Source organism: Pygocentrus nattereri, chromosome 21, assembly GCF_015220715.1.
Source record: "Pygocentrus nattereri isolate fPygNat1 chromosome 21, fPygNat1.pri, whole genome shotgun sequence".
Classification (NCBI taxonomy): Eukaryota; Metazoa; Chordata; class Actinopteri; order Characiformes; family Serrasalmidae; genus Pygocentrus; species Pygocentrus nattereri.
Window position 1 is genome coordinate 17,140,670 of NC_051231.1, and position 14,226 is coordinate 17,154,895.

At 39.4% G+C, this 14,226-nt stretch overlaps 1 protein-coding gene across 1 annotated transcript in view; it reads right to left on the reverse strand.

Moving 5' to 3' along the window:
* The window catches only part of LOC108424672 (fer-1-like protein 4), a 69,673-nt gene that overhangs the window by 47,957 nt on the left and 7,490 nt on the right, over positions 1–14,226 (reverse strand). The window contains exons 5-14 of the mRNA XM_017692848.2: positions 13,323–13,417; positions 13,171–13,212; positions 12,711–12,875; positions 10,996–11,056; positions 10,234–10,365; positions 9,017–9,079; positions 8,838–8,922; positions 8,364–8,526; positions 6,904–7,087; positions 148–334 (exon numbers count right to left, since the gene is read on the reverse strand). Of these exons, the coding sequence (XP_017548337.1) occupies positions 148–334; positions 6,904–7,087; positions 8,364–8,526; positions 8,838–8,922; positions 9,017–9,079; positions 10,234–10,365; positions 10,996–11,056; positions 12,711–12,875; positions 13,171–13,212; positions 13,323–13,417 (1,177 nt within the window). The remainder of the gene's footprint in view (positions 1–147; positions 335–6,903; positions 7,088–8,363; positions 8,527–8,837; positions 8,923–9,016; positions 9,080–10,233; positions 10,366–10,995; positions 11,057–12,710; positions 12,876–13,170; positions 13,213–13,322; positions 13,418–14,226) is intronic.

Consider the following 14,226-nt stretch of genomic DNA (forward strand, 5'->3'; position numbering starts at 1 on the left):
ACAAGAAGCTGAATCCACTAAGTATAAGAGGTGTCTAGACATTTGTGGACATATAACTATGGATGTAAATATAAAAAATTTTATGTGTATTAATGTGCACACATTAAATTTGCAGTATGGGTTGCAACAGTCCCTTTTAAAGCGTACCATTTCTGTTGGGGTTAGATATTTGCTGGAGGTCCAGAAAGTGTGTAGCCACAGCTACATCTCCAATGTTGGAATCGTCGAGGATTTGGACTTTGATCCGTCTAGCAAGGGGAGGAAACTGCTCTATGAAGGAGATCTGCTCGTTCCACTCTGGAGCATTGGTGTTGCTCTCCACTGACGTTTCTCCCTTAAAAAGCAACCTTCAGTTAGAACATCGCCATCAATGATCTGAAAACCTTGTGTGGAGTGGAAACTGTAACAGACAGCTGTGGCTTCTTCATGCTAAGATCAAACAGTGAATAAGAGAGCATAGTCCAAAGTTTTTCTCTTTTGCCTGTGGGTGGAGGGCTGGTTCCTTGACTTAGTGTTAGATAAGAAGTCTGAGTACATTACTTATTGTTTTGCACGTATTTGCTGTGAGCTCATGAGGAAAGACGTAGACAGAAGTTTAAATATGTGCACCACAACCCATTTAACAAACAGTTCAAATACATGCGCCACAAACTATTTAGCAAACACCCTGCTGCCAAGGTGTGGGTGTGTGTTTGTGTGAGCTTACAGATTATGATCTGCCAGTGGACCCTGTGTATGTATAGATGCATGCATGTGTATGAAAAGATGAAAATAATTATCCTGTCTGGGCTTCATAATAGAAAAGGTGAAGCCAATAAGTGAAAGACTTCAGATTCTGAGAATTTAACTGTACAAACACAGCACTCCTTAACACTCAAACCAGAGGCAACAGACACGGATAACATTAACGTCATACTGGACAGACGACTCACTGCACCCTCCTTGAAGCATTAAAAAAAAAAAACAGTGAGAGGAAACAAGTACTCAGAAACTTTTGGCTTTGTTATCTAATACACATCCATGTGTGCTTATTGTAAGCATAAATAAGATCAAAAAAGTATGTATTATTGAGGTTGAACAAATATTTTCATCTTATCGCTTAATCCAGACCAGTGTTGCGGTAGAGACTAGGGTCGCAGTAAATGCAGAATCCCCTTTTTTTAAGAGACACAAGAGGTCATGTATTCCGTCTGTGAGAGGGTTAGGAGGATCCACCCCTGGAGCCAGGCTTGAGGGTAGTGTTCGTTGGCTGGTGTATGGGCAGCCCACATAACCCGGCCAGGCTCAGCCTGAAAAGGCAATGTGGGGGGACCAAGTTCCAGCATGGGGGGCCAGTGCAGTGCTGTATAGGCAGTGGGAACAAATATATTTAAAAACAAATTTGACCCCAAGAACTCCACAGCAGCATTGAAGTACAAAGGTCTGAGCATGAGGGGAGACTGCTTCTCTGTAAATGATACTGGAGCATTACATGTCATGGCAGGAAACGGGATGTACCAAGAATTTAATCTTACCAGCCACAAAACTGAATCTGGGAAGAGTATGGACATTTCAAGACAACTAACCCAAAGATACAACCAAAATATGGGTGGTTTCTGAAAAAGAAGGTGAAGGTTTTTGCATATCCTTGCCAGTCTCCTGCCTTGAAGCACTTCTGGAGGATTTTAAATTTTGATTCCGTCAGAGAGGTAGCCACGTAACCTTGGATAATTGAAGACAGTTTGCTGAGAGCAATATTTCAGTTCTGTCTTTTTATTTTTAAAATATCATATTGACATACACAATGTCAAAAGAACACTGAGCATGAACATCGAGCAGTGACGAACACCGCCGAGGACGGTGGGGAGAGAGCCGCAAGTGGGTGGGGGACAGAGGGCAAAGCCTGAGCTCCGAGTGATGCGAATGATGGCGGGAGGAGGAGGAGCACTAAGGCAAGGAGTGAGTCTCCGCTGCTCCGCCTCCTTGAGCCCGGTGTAGCACATGCCATGCTACAGTGGTGCCGAAACCTGGGAGGAGGATGCCAACACACTGAAGGAGTCTTCACAGCAGAGGAAGAGGCCAACAAGACCCTGGTCTACCTGTACCTCGCCGGCTGGTGGGAGCTGCAGGCTGTCTTCCAGGATGCTGAAAAGCACTGGAAGCAGCTTGAGGACCAGCAGGTGGCAACCTGTCAAATGGTCAGGAGGCTTCTGTTGGAGCGGCAACCCTTGGTGTGTGTGGGGGCAGGAGCTTCCCTCTGGCCACCCCTCAAACCTCCAGTCCCAGGCAGGGTGCGATGGCTCAGGCCGCGTTCCCTGAGTTGGGTGGTGGAGGTATGTGGCAGTGGCGACGAACCTCGGCGAAGACAGCAGGGAGAAAGCCGCTAGTGTGGAGGGGGTGGAGTGCAAAGCCCGAGCTCCACTGAGGGACATGAATGACGGCGGGAGGAGGAGGAGGACGAGGACGATGGTGCCAGCCATGAGCGGCACCAGGGCACTGAGTGAGTCCTGAGCTCTGCCACCCGGGCCGCACCCCCTGTTCCGCAGCGAGCTGCCAGCTGGGGGCGGTGACGAGGAGGCAGCTCGGGTGCTCACGCTGCCCTTAATGAGAGCCAGCTGATGCTGATCTGGCTGGCAGGGTGAGCGCCTTTTTAAAGAGCTGAGAGGGAGCAGAAAGAGAAGGACAAGCAGAAGCAGCAACAAAAGGCTGTGGAAGAGCTGAAAAGTAAAAAGACAGAAAAGCCTAGCTGTCTGAAGCCACTGAAAAGTGGCCTGTGTAGGTTTAGTTTAGGTTTGTTTGAGGTTGGATGAATTAAAAGATGGCTGAAAACCTGCAACCCTGAAACCTGCCTCCAGCATCTTCCTTGAGCCCAGGGCAGCACATGCCATGCTACAACTTGTTTCTCATTCACCTAAGACAATCTGTGAAAAATATAATTTATACAACTTTACCCTGTCTCCAAATGTAGTTGGCTTTTGTAGTTTTGCACAGGAGCTACTGGACTAACATGGCTATAAAGTAATGGAAGTACGGGTCAACAAGTAGAATGCTTATATGCTCCAGGTGAAGTGTTACTTGTGTAAAAGTATTATATCTATATTTTTACTTGAGTAAAAGTACAAAATTACTTGCTTGTATTGCAGTATCAAAAGTAAAAGTACTCTTCACACTAGTCTCTTAAATTGTCTATTTTGACAATTTAAGAGACTGATGTTAATGCACACACAAACATGTCTGTGACATGTTTTTCATGTCTACAGCCACACAGCTCTTCTTACTAGAACTTTAAGAAAGTAATGTTAGTACACAAGCTCTATCATGACCCCAAATATTTCTACTTCTGATAAATTCTCAATTTATTTTGTGCTTTTTAGTTTAAATATAAATGGAAAACAAACATTTACTCATGCAAGCATATACTCTATTAATTAGCAGTGTGTGCATTGTCAAAGGTTTAACGACTTCAATAGAGTATAAACAAATAGAAACTGCATAAAATTTTGAAACTGTATCAACACTGTGAATGATCAAAACTAGCCATCTTTTTGTATCCTATCAGGATAGTGTAGATGGGGAAGGGGCAGGTCTTATGACATGGACATGCCCACACTAAAATGACTGTTTTTTTGTTTCTAATGTCGCCTATAAATTCTAAGGGTTTGTGATTTTTTTTATTTATTTTGTTAGAGAGCTGGTATGGCAGCTGTTAAATTATTTTTAATGAATTGGAGAACCATAACTTATTTATCTAATAAATAGAGTCTAATCTGTGCAGTATATATTTAGGTCTGTAGAACCAAGATTATTTCAGTGCATAAAATATCAAAATATTTAGAACAAATATTGACCACAAAAATGTAAATATCAAGTTTGAAAATATTTATACCATTACACCACTACTGCACATGCACGTTAACATATTAACATTAACTGGGACTATCAATCAATTAAAAGAATTGATTGTGATTAATCGCATTTGTCTTACCCAAATTTGACTCTAAAGAAATATTTTTCCACTTAAAAAGCAGTGCCTTTTTTATGGGGGCAGTCATGGGCTGCTGTATGTGGCACTATAAGATGAAAGTGTGACTGAGAGAGGTGGGACAACTCTGAGAACTTGAGTTGGAGTTCTGGGTGGCTTTTTCTTGGAGCTAGAAGGCCAGATGCCCCCTTTTGAACTGTGCTAGGATTGACAAATAGGACAGAGAAACAGGGAAAAGATGGGATGGTGGCGGGATCACAAAAAATTTAAGCTAGATTTTTTGTATTTATAGGGCTTTAGATTGTAAGGAGGAAAGATGCATGGTTCCCAACCAAGCTTCAGTATTCCGTAATTCCATAATTCTATTAATTTACAGAAAAATGCCATATAAAATGCCATATACAGTGGGTTGCAAAAGTATTCATACCCCTTGAACTTTTCCATATTTTGTCACATTACAACCACAAACATAAATATATTTCACTGGAATTTAATGTGAAAGACCAACACAAAGTGGTATACAATTGTGAAGTGGAAAGAAAATTATACATGAATCAAAACATTTTTTACAAATAAAAAACTAATAAGTGCGACGTGCAAAAGTATTCAGCCCCCTTTTCCCTGAGTGCAACCAATTGCATTCAGAAGTTGCCTGATGACTGCTAATGACTCAAAAGGGTCCACCTGTGTGTAATCTAATCTCAGTACAAATACAGCTGCTCCGTGACGGCCTCAGATGTTGGTTAAGAGAATATTGGGGAGCAAACAGCATCATGAAGTCCAAAGAACACACCAGACAGGTTAGGAATATGGTTTTGGAGAAGTTTAAAGGCTTATAGAAGTTTAAAAGTTTATAACCAGGCTTAGGTTATAAAAAGATTTCCCAAGCTTTGAACATCTCACGGAGCACTGTTCAATCCATCATCCGGAAATGGAAAGAGTATGGCACCACAGTAAACCTGCCAAGACAAGGCCGTCCACCTAAACTTACAGGCCGAACAAGGAGATCACTGATCAGAGAGGCAGCCAAGAGGCCCATGGTGACTCTGGATGAAATGCAGAGAGCCACAGCTCAGGTGGGGGAAACTGTCCACAGGACAACAATTAGTCGTGCACTACACAAATGTGGTCTTTATGGAAGAGTGGCAAGGAGAAAGCCATTGTTAAAAGAAAACCATAAGAAGTCCCGTTTGCAGTTTGCCAGAAGCCATGTTGAGGACACAGCAAACATGTGGAAGAAGGTGCTTTGGTCAGACGAGACCAAAATAGAACTTTTTGGCCACAATGCAAAACGCTATGCGTGGCGGAGAAATAACACTGCACATCACTCTGAAAACACCATCCCCACTGTCAAATATGGTGGTGGCAGCATCATGCTCTGGGGGTGCTTCTCTTCAGCAGGGACCGGGAAGTTGGTCAAAGTTGATGGGAAGATGGATGGAGCCAAATACAGGGCAATCTTGGAAGAAAACCTGTTGGAGTCAGCAAAAGATTTGAGACTGGGGCGGAGGTTCACCTTCCAGCAGGACAACGACCCTAAACATAAAGCCAGAGCTACAATGGAGTGGTTTAAAAAAAAGAATATTCATGTGTTAGAATGGCCCAGTCAGAGTCCAGACCTAAACCCAATTGAGAATTTGTGGCAAGATCTCAAAACTGCTGTTCACAAACGCTCTCCATCCAATCTGACTGAGCTTGAGCTGTTTTGCAAGGAGGAATGGGCAAGAATTTCAGTCACTAGATGTGCAAAGCTGGTGGAGACATACCCTAAAAGACTTGCAGCTGTAATTGCAGCAAAAGGTGGCTCCACAAAGTATTGACTCAGGGGGGCTGAATACTTTTGCACGTCGCACTTATTAGTTTTTTATTTGTAAAAAATGTTTTGATTCATGTATAATTTTCTTTCCACTTCACAATTGTATACCACTTTGTGTTGGTCTTTCACATTAAATTCCAGTGAAATATATTTATGTTTGTGGTTGTAATGTGACAAAATATGGAAAAGTTCAAGGGGTATGAATACTTTTGCAACCCACTGTATGTTCCCTGTGGAGGATGTGTAAACTTGTTTTCACTTAGAAAAATAACAAAACATGCAACTTGACTGAGGGGGTTCAAACTTTTGTATATGATTGTATATTAGTGGATGACAAAATATGCTTTATCAGAATGTACTGATTGCTTTCAGTAATTCAACTTGAAGCTGAACATAAAATCACATGAATGCAGGGTGTACATGAAGTTTTCAATTTTCATCGCTGACAGTGGCTTCAGTGGCTGCATCTTCTAACTCCTCAGCATTTGTAGCACCATTGTTCTGCCACTATGTCATGATTTGCTACAGGGGACGTGTAGTTTTCCACTTTGCTATTGCTTTTGTTAACCCATGAATTTTGATTTATCCGTAGTCTTTCCGTGCGCAGAACTACTGACATTGCCAGCATCAGCGATGTGTTTTACTTGTAAATAATATTTTAGACTCAATGTACTTCAGTGATAAACAAATGCATGGCATTGCAGTAGCTTGAAATAACTTCTATTAAGGGAGCTGTCAGTTGAAGATGCCATTTAAAAGCTGTGTTTGAACAAGAGGGCTACAGTCACCAAGTCATAGCAACAGTGCACCGCATCTGCTGAGCTTCAGCCTGGAACTATGGATGATTTAAAATGCCAAAATGTGCTGTCTTTTTTAAAAAAGGCATATGTTCAGACACTCCTATTAGCCCTGTAGCTCGAGTGGAAAACTACAGAAGCAAACCTCAAAAACCAAACATGTATTTTTCTTGATTGAACACATTTGTGTTAAAGTTAAAATTGAATGAATGTGATTTTTTGCCTAGCTATCATTTTACCATTTATATTTACATTTTGACTACAGCTCCAAATCCATGTTCATATAACCATTTCTGTATGTGCTAAAATGAGAACCTAAATGACCACACCTGCTGGCCAGCAAACGTGACCTGCACATAAGGGTCAATGAAAACCTTCTTCTCGCCCATCATTTTGGAGAAGCTACCCAGAAATCCAGCGTTCATGCTGGGCAGGTCCTCCGCCCGGTAGATCTTTATCAGGAACTTGGCCCACGGCCGCTCTGCTGGCATCCGCTTGGGGAGCAGCAGATTCCTGTTTAGAGAGAGAAAAGCACATTTACAGCCTAAATCCATGTACAGGTATGAAAAGCACTGACAGAGCACATGGCACAGTGACTTTGAATGCTAATTTGTGTATCAACTGCTTCACATCTTTAACTTTACATATTTACCATGTACCACTGAAGTACAAAATGTAACTGTATATACAGATCATATTCATAATAAAACATGCTATTAATGCACATATCGCTGTTGTCGGATCAAAACTCCGTATCTCCAAAATGGTAACTTTACAGGACAAGGTAAAAACTTACTCTGCTTTTAATGTAAGTCAGTGGAACCAGATTTTTTCCAAGTAATTTTAGGTCATTTCTTTTGGTCCAATGCAGAGATGTAATGATTAACAGAATCCATTATTTAGTTCAATTTAATACAGTGGTCTTATGTTTTTTGTTACAGCAAAAATAAGGCTTGACTTATGACAATATGTATGTATACAAAAATACAGAGTGGCTGAAAATCTGCCTACTGTTAAATCTTGTTTTTCATTTTCAGTTTATTAGAGTATCCAACATTCTAAAAGAACAATATTTTATAATAATGTGCTGGCCACAAGCTAGCATGTTAGACCCGAGCTAATATATGCTTATGAGGAAGGTGCTATTTCTCCATAAGCTCAATTTTGAATGTATTGTTTGATATGTGCGTGAGTAAATTGAGGGACTTGTATTAAATGATACTAAACAATGCTGTGTATTGTAACACTCCTATGATTAATGGGCCTCATTCACCAATATCTTCCTAAGTTTTTTCTTAAATTTGTTCTTGAGAAAGGTACTAAGAATAAGTCTATATCAGATTAATGACGTTTTCAACCCACAGATCTGTACATGCCTTTGTTCTAAAGAGTCTGTGTAGATTATGTTCTCACCTAAGAACAAATCCCAGTAAGAAAACATTGGTGAATGTCAGAATCTTCACAAGAGCTGCATAAGTGGGTTTTGAGAAGAAATTTCTTCTTAAGAATGTTTGATGAATGAATTTTAGTGTGTTGGAGGATTCAACATTCAACAAAACTAACGCACTAGCAATGAGCTATTTGTCATTTATGTTGACACAAATCCCAGTTATATAACATCTGTGTTGATGAACTCAAACAGAAAATAATGTAAAAGTTATTTTAAGCACAGGAGCAAAATACCAATAAACATTATTTTCCCCCATAATAATGTTGTTCCTACAGTAACTAGGTTGTTAAAGATCTGTCCTTGAGGATAAAGCAATCACAAGTACAGTGGCCTCCTCACTTTTCAATGTCATCGTTCTGGCTGGAGACTGAAGGCAGACTGGCGATGGCCATTGAGTCGCCCTTCATCATAACACTCAGCGTGCATTTCACATATCCCTTTATGCCAGAGCGAGTGTCCTTAGGGTCTGTGAGTGGAGCCCATTTCTGATAGAAGCGGTGATCTACAGAGAAAAGAAGAGTATGAACATGCTCAATGTCTCTAACAATTACTGTTAAAGAGCTGTCTCTATGGAGCCTTGTAATTAGCCTAAAGCACAAGCAGTGATGACTTAATTACCATCATTAAGGCAGCGGCATGCCATTATCATCTTTGTACAAATGTGCTACATTTTAGTGGAAATGGGATGAGAGCGACACACAGCTATGTACCCCTCCATTCATTTAAGGCCTTTTTTAGGGTCACTGCAATTAATAAACATTAACAAAGTGAAACCTGCTATTTGTTTTGAATTTGTTCACACAGTCATGGTACCTGGCTGCTGGTAAACTGTGCTGATGTCTATCTTGAAGGTACCGATGCGTGTCATCAAAAATGCCAGAGTTTTCTTGTGAACCACCTGAAAGTTCAAATAAGCTTGCTAACATCAGTTTTTATGAGACAGCTGAAAACCAGGACAGCTCTTTACAGTTTCATTTGCAAGAAAAACTTACAGAGATCTCAATAACTTTATCAAAGAGTACATCTTGTGTCTCTTGAAACTCAAACATGAAGTTCTGAAAGACAAGAAAACATCAGAACATGTTAGACAGTGGTGGACAAAAAAAGTCTAATGATTCCTGTGAAAATATGTCTGTAGTTTTAATTCATTTTTATTTGTTTATCACACTTGTACTTAAACTCTTCAAGTATTGTAGTAATATTCCTGTTTTGGTTGGAAACAAAAAAAGTTAATATCTTCAAACACCCAATGGGAAATGACACAATCAGGTTTTTTTCCTCCATGGTATCTTGGTAGACACAGCCAAGCTAGTTCTTCCATTGTTTAAAACTTCAGGAACTGAAGACCTAATGTGCCAGATTAACCACTAGCATACTAAAGAACAAACAGTGGAATCAGCCAAATATGTTTTGATTTTAAATGCTTGGGATCAATTTTGTGAGAAACAAATGGCCTTCTAAAAGTCCTAGATGCGTCACTGACTATGAGTATAAGTGATAACCTGACCAGTCACTGAACAGTCACTGTAAAATGGCAACATACAAGATAAAATTTAAAATGTCAAATGAAACATGCAATATCTTTAAATGTTTGTGTTTAATCTAGAACCTTAAAAAATGTTCATATGAATTGCTGTTAGCTTAGCATTAACATATTACTAGAATCGCATTGGGGCACTAGCAATAATTTGCATTATTTCCTTGTTTTTGACCTAGTTTTGAGATTCATGGCCTGAAATGAAGACCTAGCTCTAATAGCTAAGGTTTTCAATCGTACTATAGATACATTACCAATTCAAATATTAAAACCACCTTTTCCAGTAATGTAAAACTAGCTTGTTGGAGATACATGTATACAATGATTCTACTAATGATTACTATGCCACATCTTCAGCAAATTTAGATGAAAATTTTAAAAATAAAACAGTTTAGACGTATTGAGAATTATGAACAGAGCTGTGGGTGATTCCCTAACAAGATGTTGAAATATCGAGGCATAACTTGTTACTATAAATAAATAATTACAATGTATTATTTAGCATTTAATAACTTCCTGCATTTCTCATAAAACTTAATATAATAAATAAAAATATCTCAGAACACCTTCTGGTATCTCTGGTAGGGTTACTCACATCTTTCATTACATCTCCTCCCTTTGGACCCACCATCCCCATTATACATTTGTTTACAATGTGACCAGTGCTCCTACCTCATTGTAGAATGGACAGTTGGTGGATTTCTGAGTGGACGTGCGCTTCTTTTCATCTTCCACAGTGATGTACACAGCTGGGTTAATGTTCACACCCACCAACTTCTGGGCCTCAATCACGTTAACATTCACCTAAATCATTCATTAGACAATTACCAGTTACAATAGCATTTGCGACAAGTTTCATTACAGTATATCGGTGAGTAGTGCTTCACTTTTGCCCTTCACATTTAGCTCCATGTTCAGGATTTAGGTCTAATATCATTCTGTTCGATTAGTTCAGCTTCTGTTTTGCTTGCTGTTGTTCACTTTGACTTTGGAGCTCTAGCACTTTATTTGGGACCAAAAGGATCCCAAAAGAGAAGAACCGAGCCTTCAAACTTCTGATAGATGATGAATGTACTAAGAACTTCCACTGCAGTTTAATACGGCACTTTGTCAGGAGGTTTCTTTAACTAATACTGTATATATATCAATATTTGCTTCAATGTGAAAGTGATGTATGATTCAAATGTGTCAGATGTAAACTGTTTACACATGTACAACCAACTGATGCACCTGAATCACATAAACTCAAAGGACCACTTTTTACTTCTACTTTTACTTCTATTTGTGTCTTTATTTAATTCCATTAATAACTTGTACTTGAGTAAGGGATATGGCTACTTGCCTCACCTCCACATATCCTAAGTTATGCAGTACATTTAGGCAAGCTGTACACACACTGAGTAGCACAGGCTTTTTGGTGCTTTATTGACTTACCTGAAAAGTCTTCACTTTGGGGGCAGCTGCAAGCTCATGCTTCGATAAAGCTCTACAACGACTAAATAAGAAAACCAACACAGGAGATATTGTAGATTAATATTTAGGTCCAGAGATAATGTAATGTTATTATGATTATACTGCTTACGTTACAGAAAAATACAGGTTCAAAAATGTAAGAAATTCATGGACAGGTCATAGTTTAGATGTTTCACCCACAATCTCCATACACCCACCCATGAGCTGCTATCTTTGGTATTCCTAACTAACTAGTAGTGTAGCAATGATCTGCCTCAAGGTAGGGCTGTAGCAGACTCACCCAGTTGTTTCTTTCTAGCCTAGCAACTGTAACTTTGCCCTGGATAACTCCTGAAAATTTTACAATATGCCATAGCATGTTTGTAAATCTGAAGATTTGCCCAATTTCCCAACAGACTGGTGGAAAGAGTGAAGACAAAAGAGGAGATGTGTAAGATCTCAGTTAATGTGTGGAGGAGTGCATTAGCAAACTATAAAAGAGAATTTCCAGAAGAAGAACTGTTAAAGCAAACATTTTGGTGCCACTGAAGCTAGAATCAGCGCCACTGTGGTGGGTGGGGGATGTGGAAAATGTTGAATGCTATTTAGAAAAGGTAAAATATGTCCTTTTTCATTTCAGGTTGACTTTAATTATCTGCTTGTAATTGATTTGTTTCCAAGCAGGATTAGCTAGTAATGCTAGCTGCAAAGCTGATTTAGTTTGAACCACAGTATAATATGATTTACAGAACAATTAATTCTAGTCAAGTTTTCAACTGCAAGTTACCAACAATTCTTGGTTGTAGTAATAACAGATGGCTCAATAAGCTTAATACTGCTAATTGTGATTAGCTCACTAGCATTTTCAATGTTTGTTTTCCTGCATTTTTCTTGAAACTTTTCTTGAAAGTCAAAAAATGTAACTTTTCTTTCATGAGATTTTGTCTTAGGGCAGCACGGTGGTGGCGCGGGTAACACAGTTGCCTCACAGCAAGGGGCTGGGTTTAATTTCCCCCTGCTGGGCGAGGAGGGTTCTTTCTGTGTTCTGTGTCTGTTTCTGGGTTTTATCCAACAGTCCAAAGTAATGCAATCAAGTGTATAGAAGAAGGTAAATTGGCCCCAGGTGTGAGTGTGCCCTGTGTGTCTGGCCTGGGATGGACTGGTGACATGTCCAGGGTGTTTCCAATCACTGCTGGGATAGGCTCCAGCATCCCCCGCAACCCAGCAGGTTGAGTAGCTTAGAAAGTTTGTCTGTGTGCATGTGCGCTTTTTACTCAAAATTGTTCATTGATTTGATTCTGTTCATCATGACTTATAACTCATCATGACCATATAACATTTAAAGCAATATCTGCGATAAGTCGAAGTGATACAAAAAAAATTAGAAATTTCAAAAATTATGAAATTATGACATTATGAATTTTAAAATTATACATTTTTATCCATTTATAGAGTCTCTACATTTATAGAATGATGCTTTATGCATCAAGACAGAAAGAAATGGCCAGTTATTTTAACCCAGAAAATGTAATTTTCCAAATTTTTAAATTTCTTGTCCTGAGGAAAATCAAACACAGAGAAAGACTAAGAGATCCTTTCAAACTTAACCATAAACATTCTTGTTTATACACATATAAACTAACATGTAAGCTCTTCAGGATGTTTCTCAAATATAGCTGACAGTTACAAAAACTCACCTCAAGATGGGGGTGAATGTCATGCCTGCAATTTCCAGGTCTGCAAAATCATAATCATCATCATAGTCATCGTCATAATCTTCATCTCCATCTTCATTGTCTATCTTCATCAGACTGCGTCCAAGCATCCTGGCATCTCGGTCCAACTGCTGTGGCCGCAGATTTCTGACAACCAAAGAACAGATCATATGATCATGAAGATTTAGGGTTGATTCTACTGACAAAGTAAAAAATGGCTTAATATGGTAATAAAAATGGCTGATAATTCTGCAGAACCAGGCCTGATGTTAACAGCAAAACTTGTACCATCCAAAGTTCTGACATGAGCAATAGAGAGGCAAAAGCATAACTGCTAAAAAGTCAAAAGAACTAGAAATATTTGAAAACAATTCCTAATTTGATTTTAAATGTTGCACACTTATATTTGCTATGTGGAAAATACTGGAATGGTTGTACATACCCAGGTTCAAGAAAGCCTGAATTTTTAATGACAAAACCTGATCTGTAAAGATGAAAAAACAACAACAGATTTATAGAAATTAGAGTGGAAATAAGATTTCTTTTAAAGACGTAGGTGATGAATGGGATGAATATTTTTGGTCTGTTACTCACTCATCATTGTCCTCCAACCGAGTGAAATCTTCACTGCTCCAGTCTCCTGCTGCACCTTGAACAGGATTATACCTCACATCCAGCTCCACATATATCTAAACCCAGCAATGAATCACCACACACAGAGTTAGGAAAAACTGCACAGGAACATTCATAAACTGCAGCCGTTCATGGCCAAAAGTGACCAGTATACTAGTAGTCTTCTGTTTGGGGGTTTAGGATTTTGAATGGCTGGTTCATGATTCCTCTGATTGTCACCCAACCATCTTGTACCTGGTCGTCCTGTTCCTCTTTTACCTTCAGCTGATACAAGCATAAAAGCGCTTTCCAATTAACTGGTACTGAAAACATGTCCAAAACAAGATCAGTGTCAGTTTGGTTAACTGGGTTTTGGGTCAGCGGCGAGGCTTGATTTGGTCAAGCACCCAATTGTTTGTTTTCTTTGCTGTCCAAGCTACTCTCAAGTCTCTCAAGCCAACACTAGAGCTTAAAGGCATCAGTGTTTTTCCTGTCTCACTTCTTTACTGTTCAGCTTTACATCCAATAAAAACACAGAGAAGACCACAGCCTGGACAATTCTGATCTTGCACAGATAAATCTTTGCATTTGAAGATCATTTCAAGCTCATTCATGCCTGTTCATGCTAATCTGTGTTGTGTTTCTTGAGTGCTGGATCATTTGTAGTAATTGACCTAAGTAGGAAAAAGCTGTCCACCATTTCCACATTTTCTACACCAGTGGTAAGGTTAGTAGTCTGTTGTCATAACTTTATTCTTCTTCATATAAGTCCAATCTTTTCACTCTGTTCTTTAACCTTCCTATAAGGGCCTTCAGGACTACTAGATATTCCACAATGAGTCTGCATAATGCATAATATCATCTGCATAATGAAGGTTAATGACGT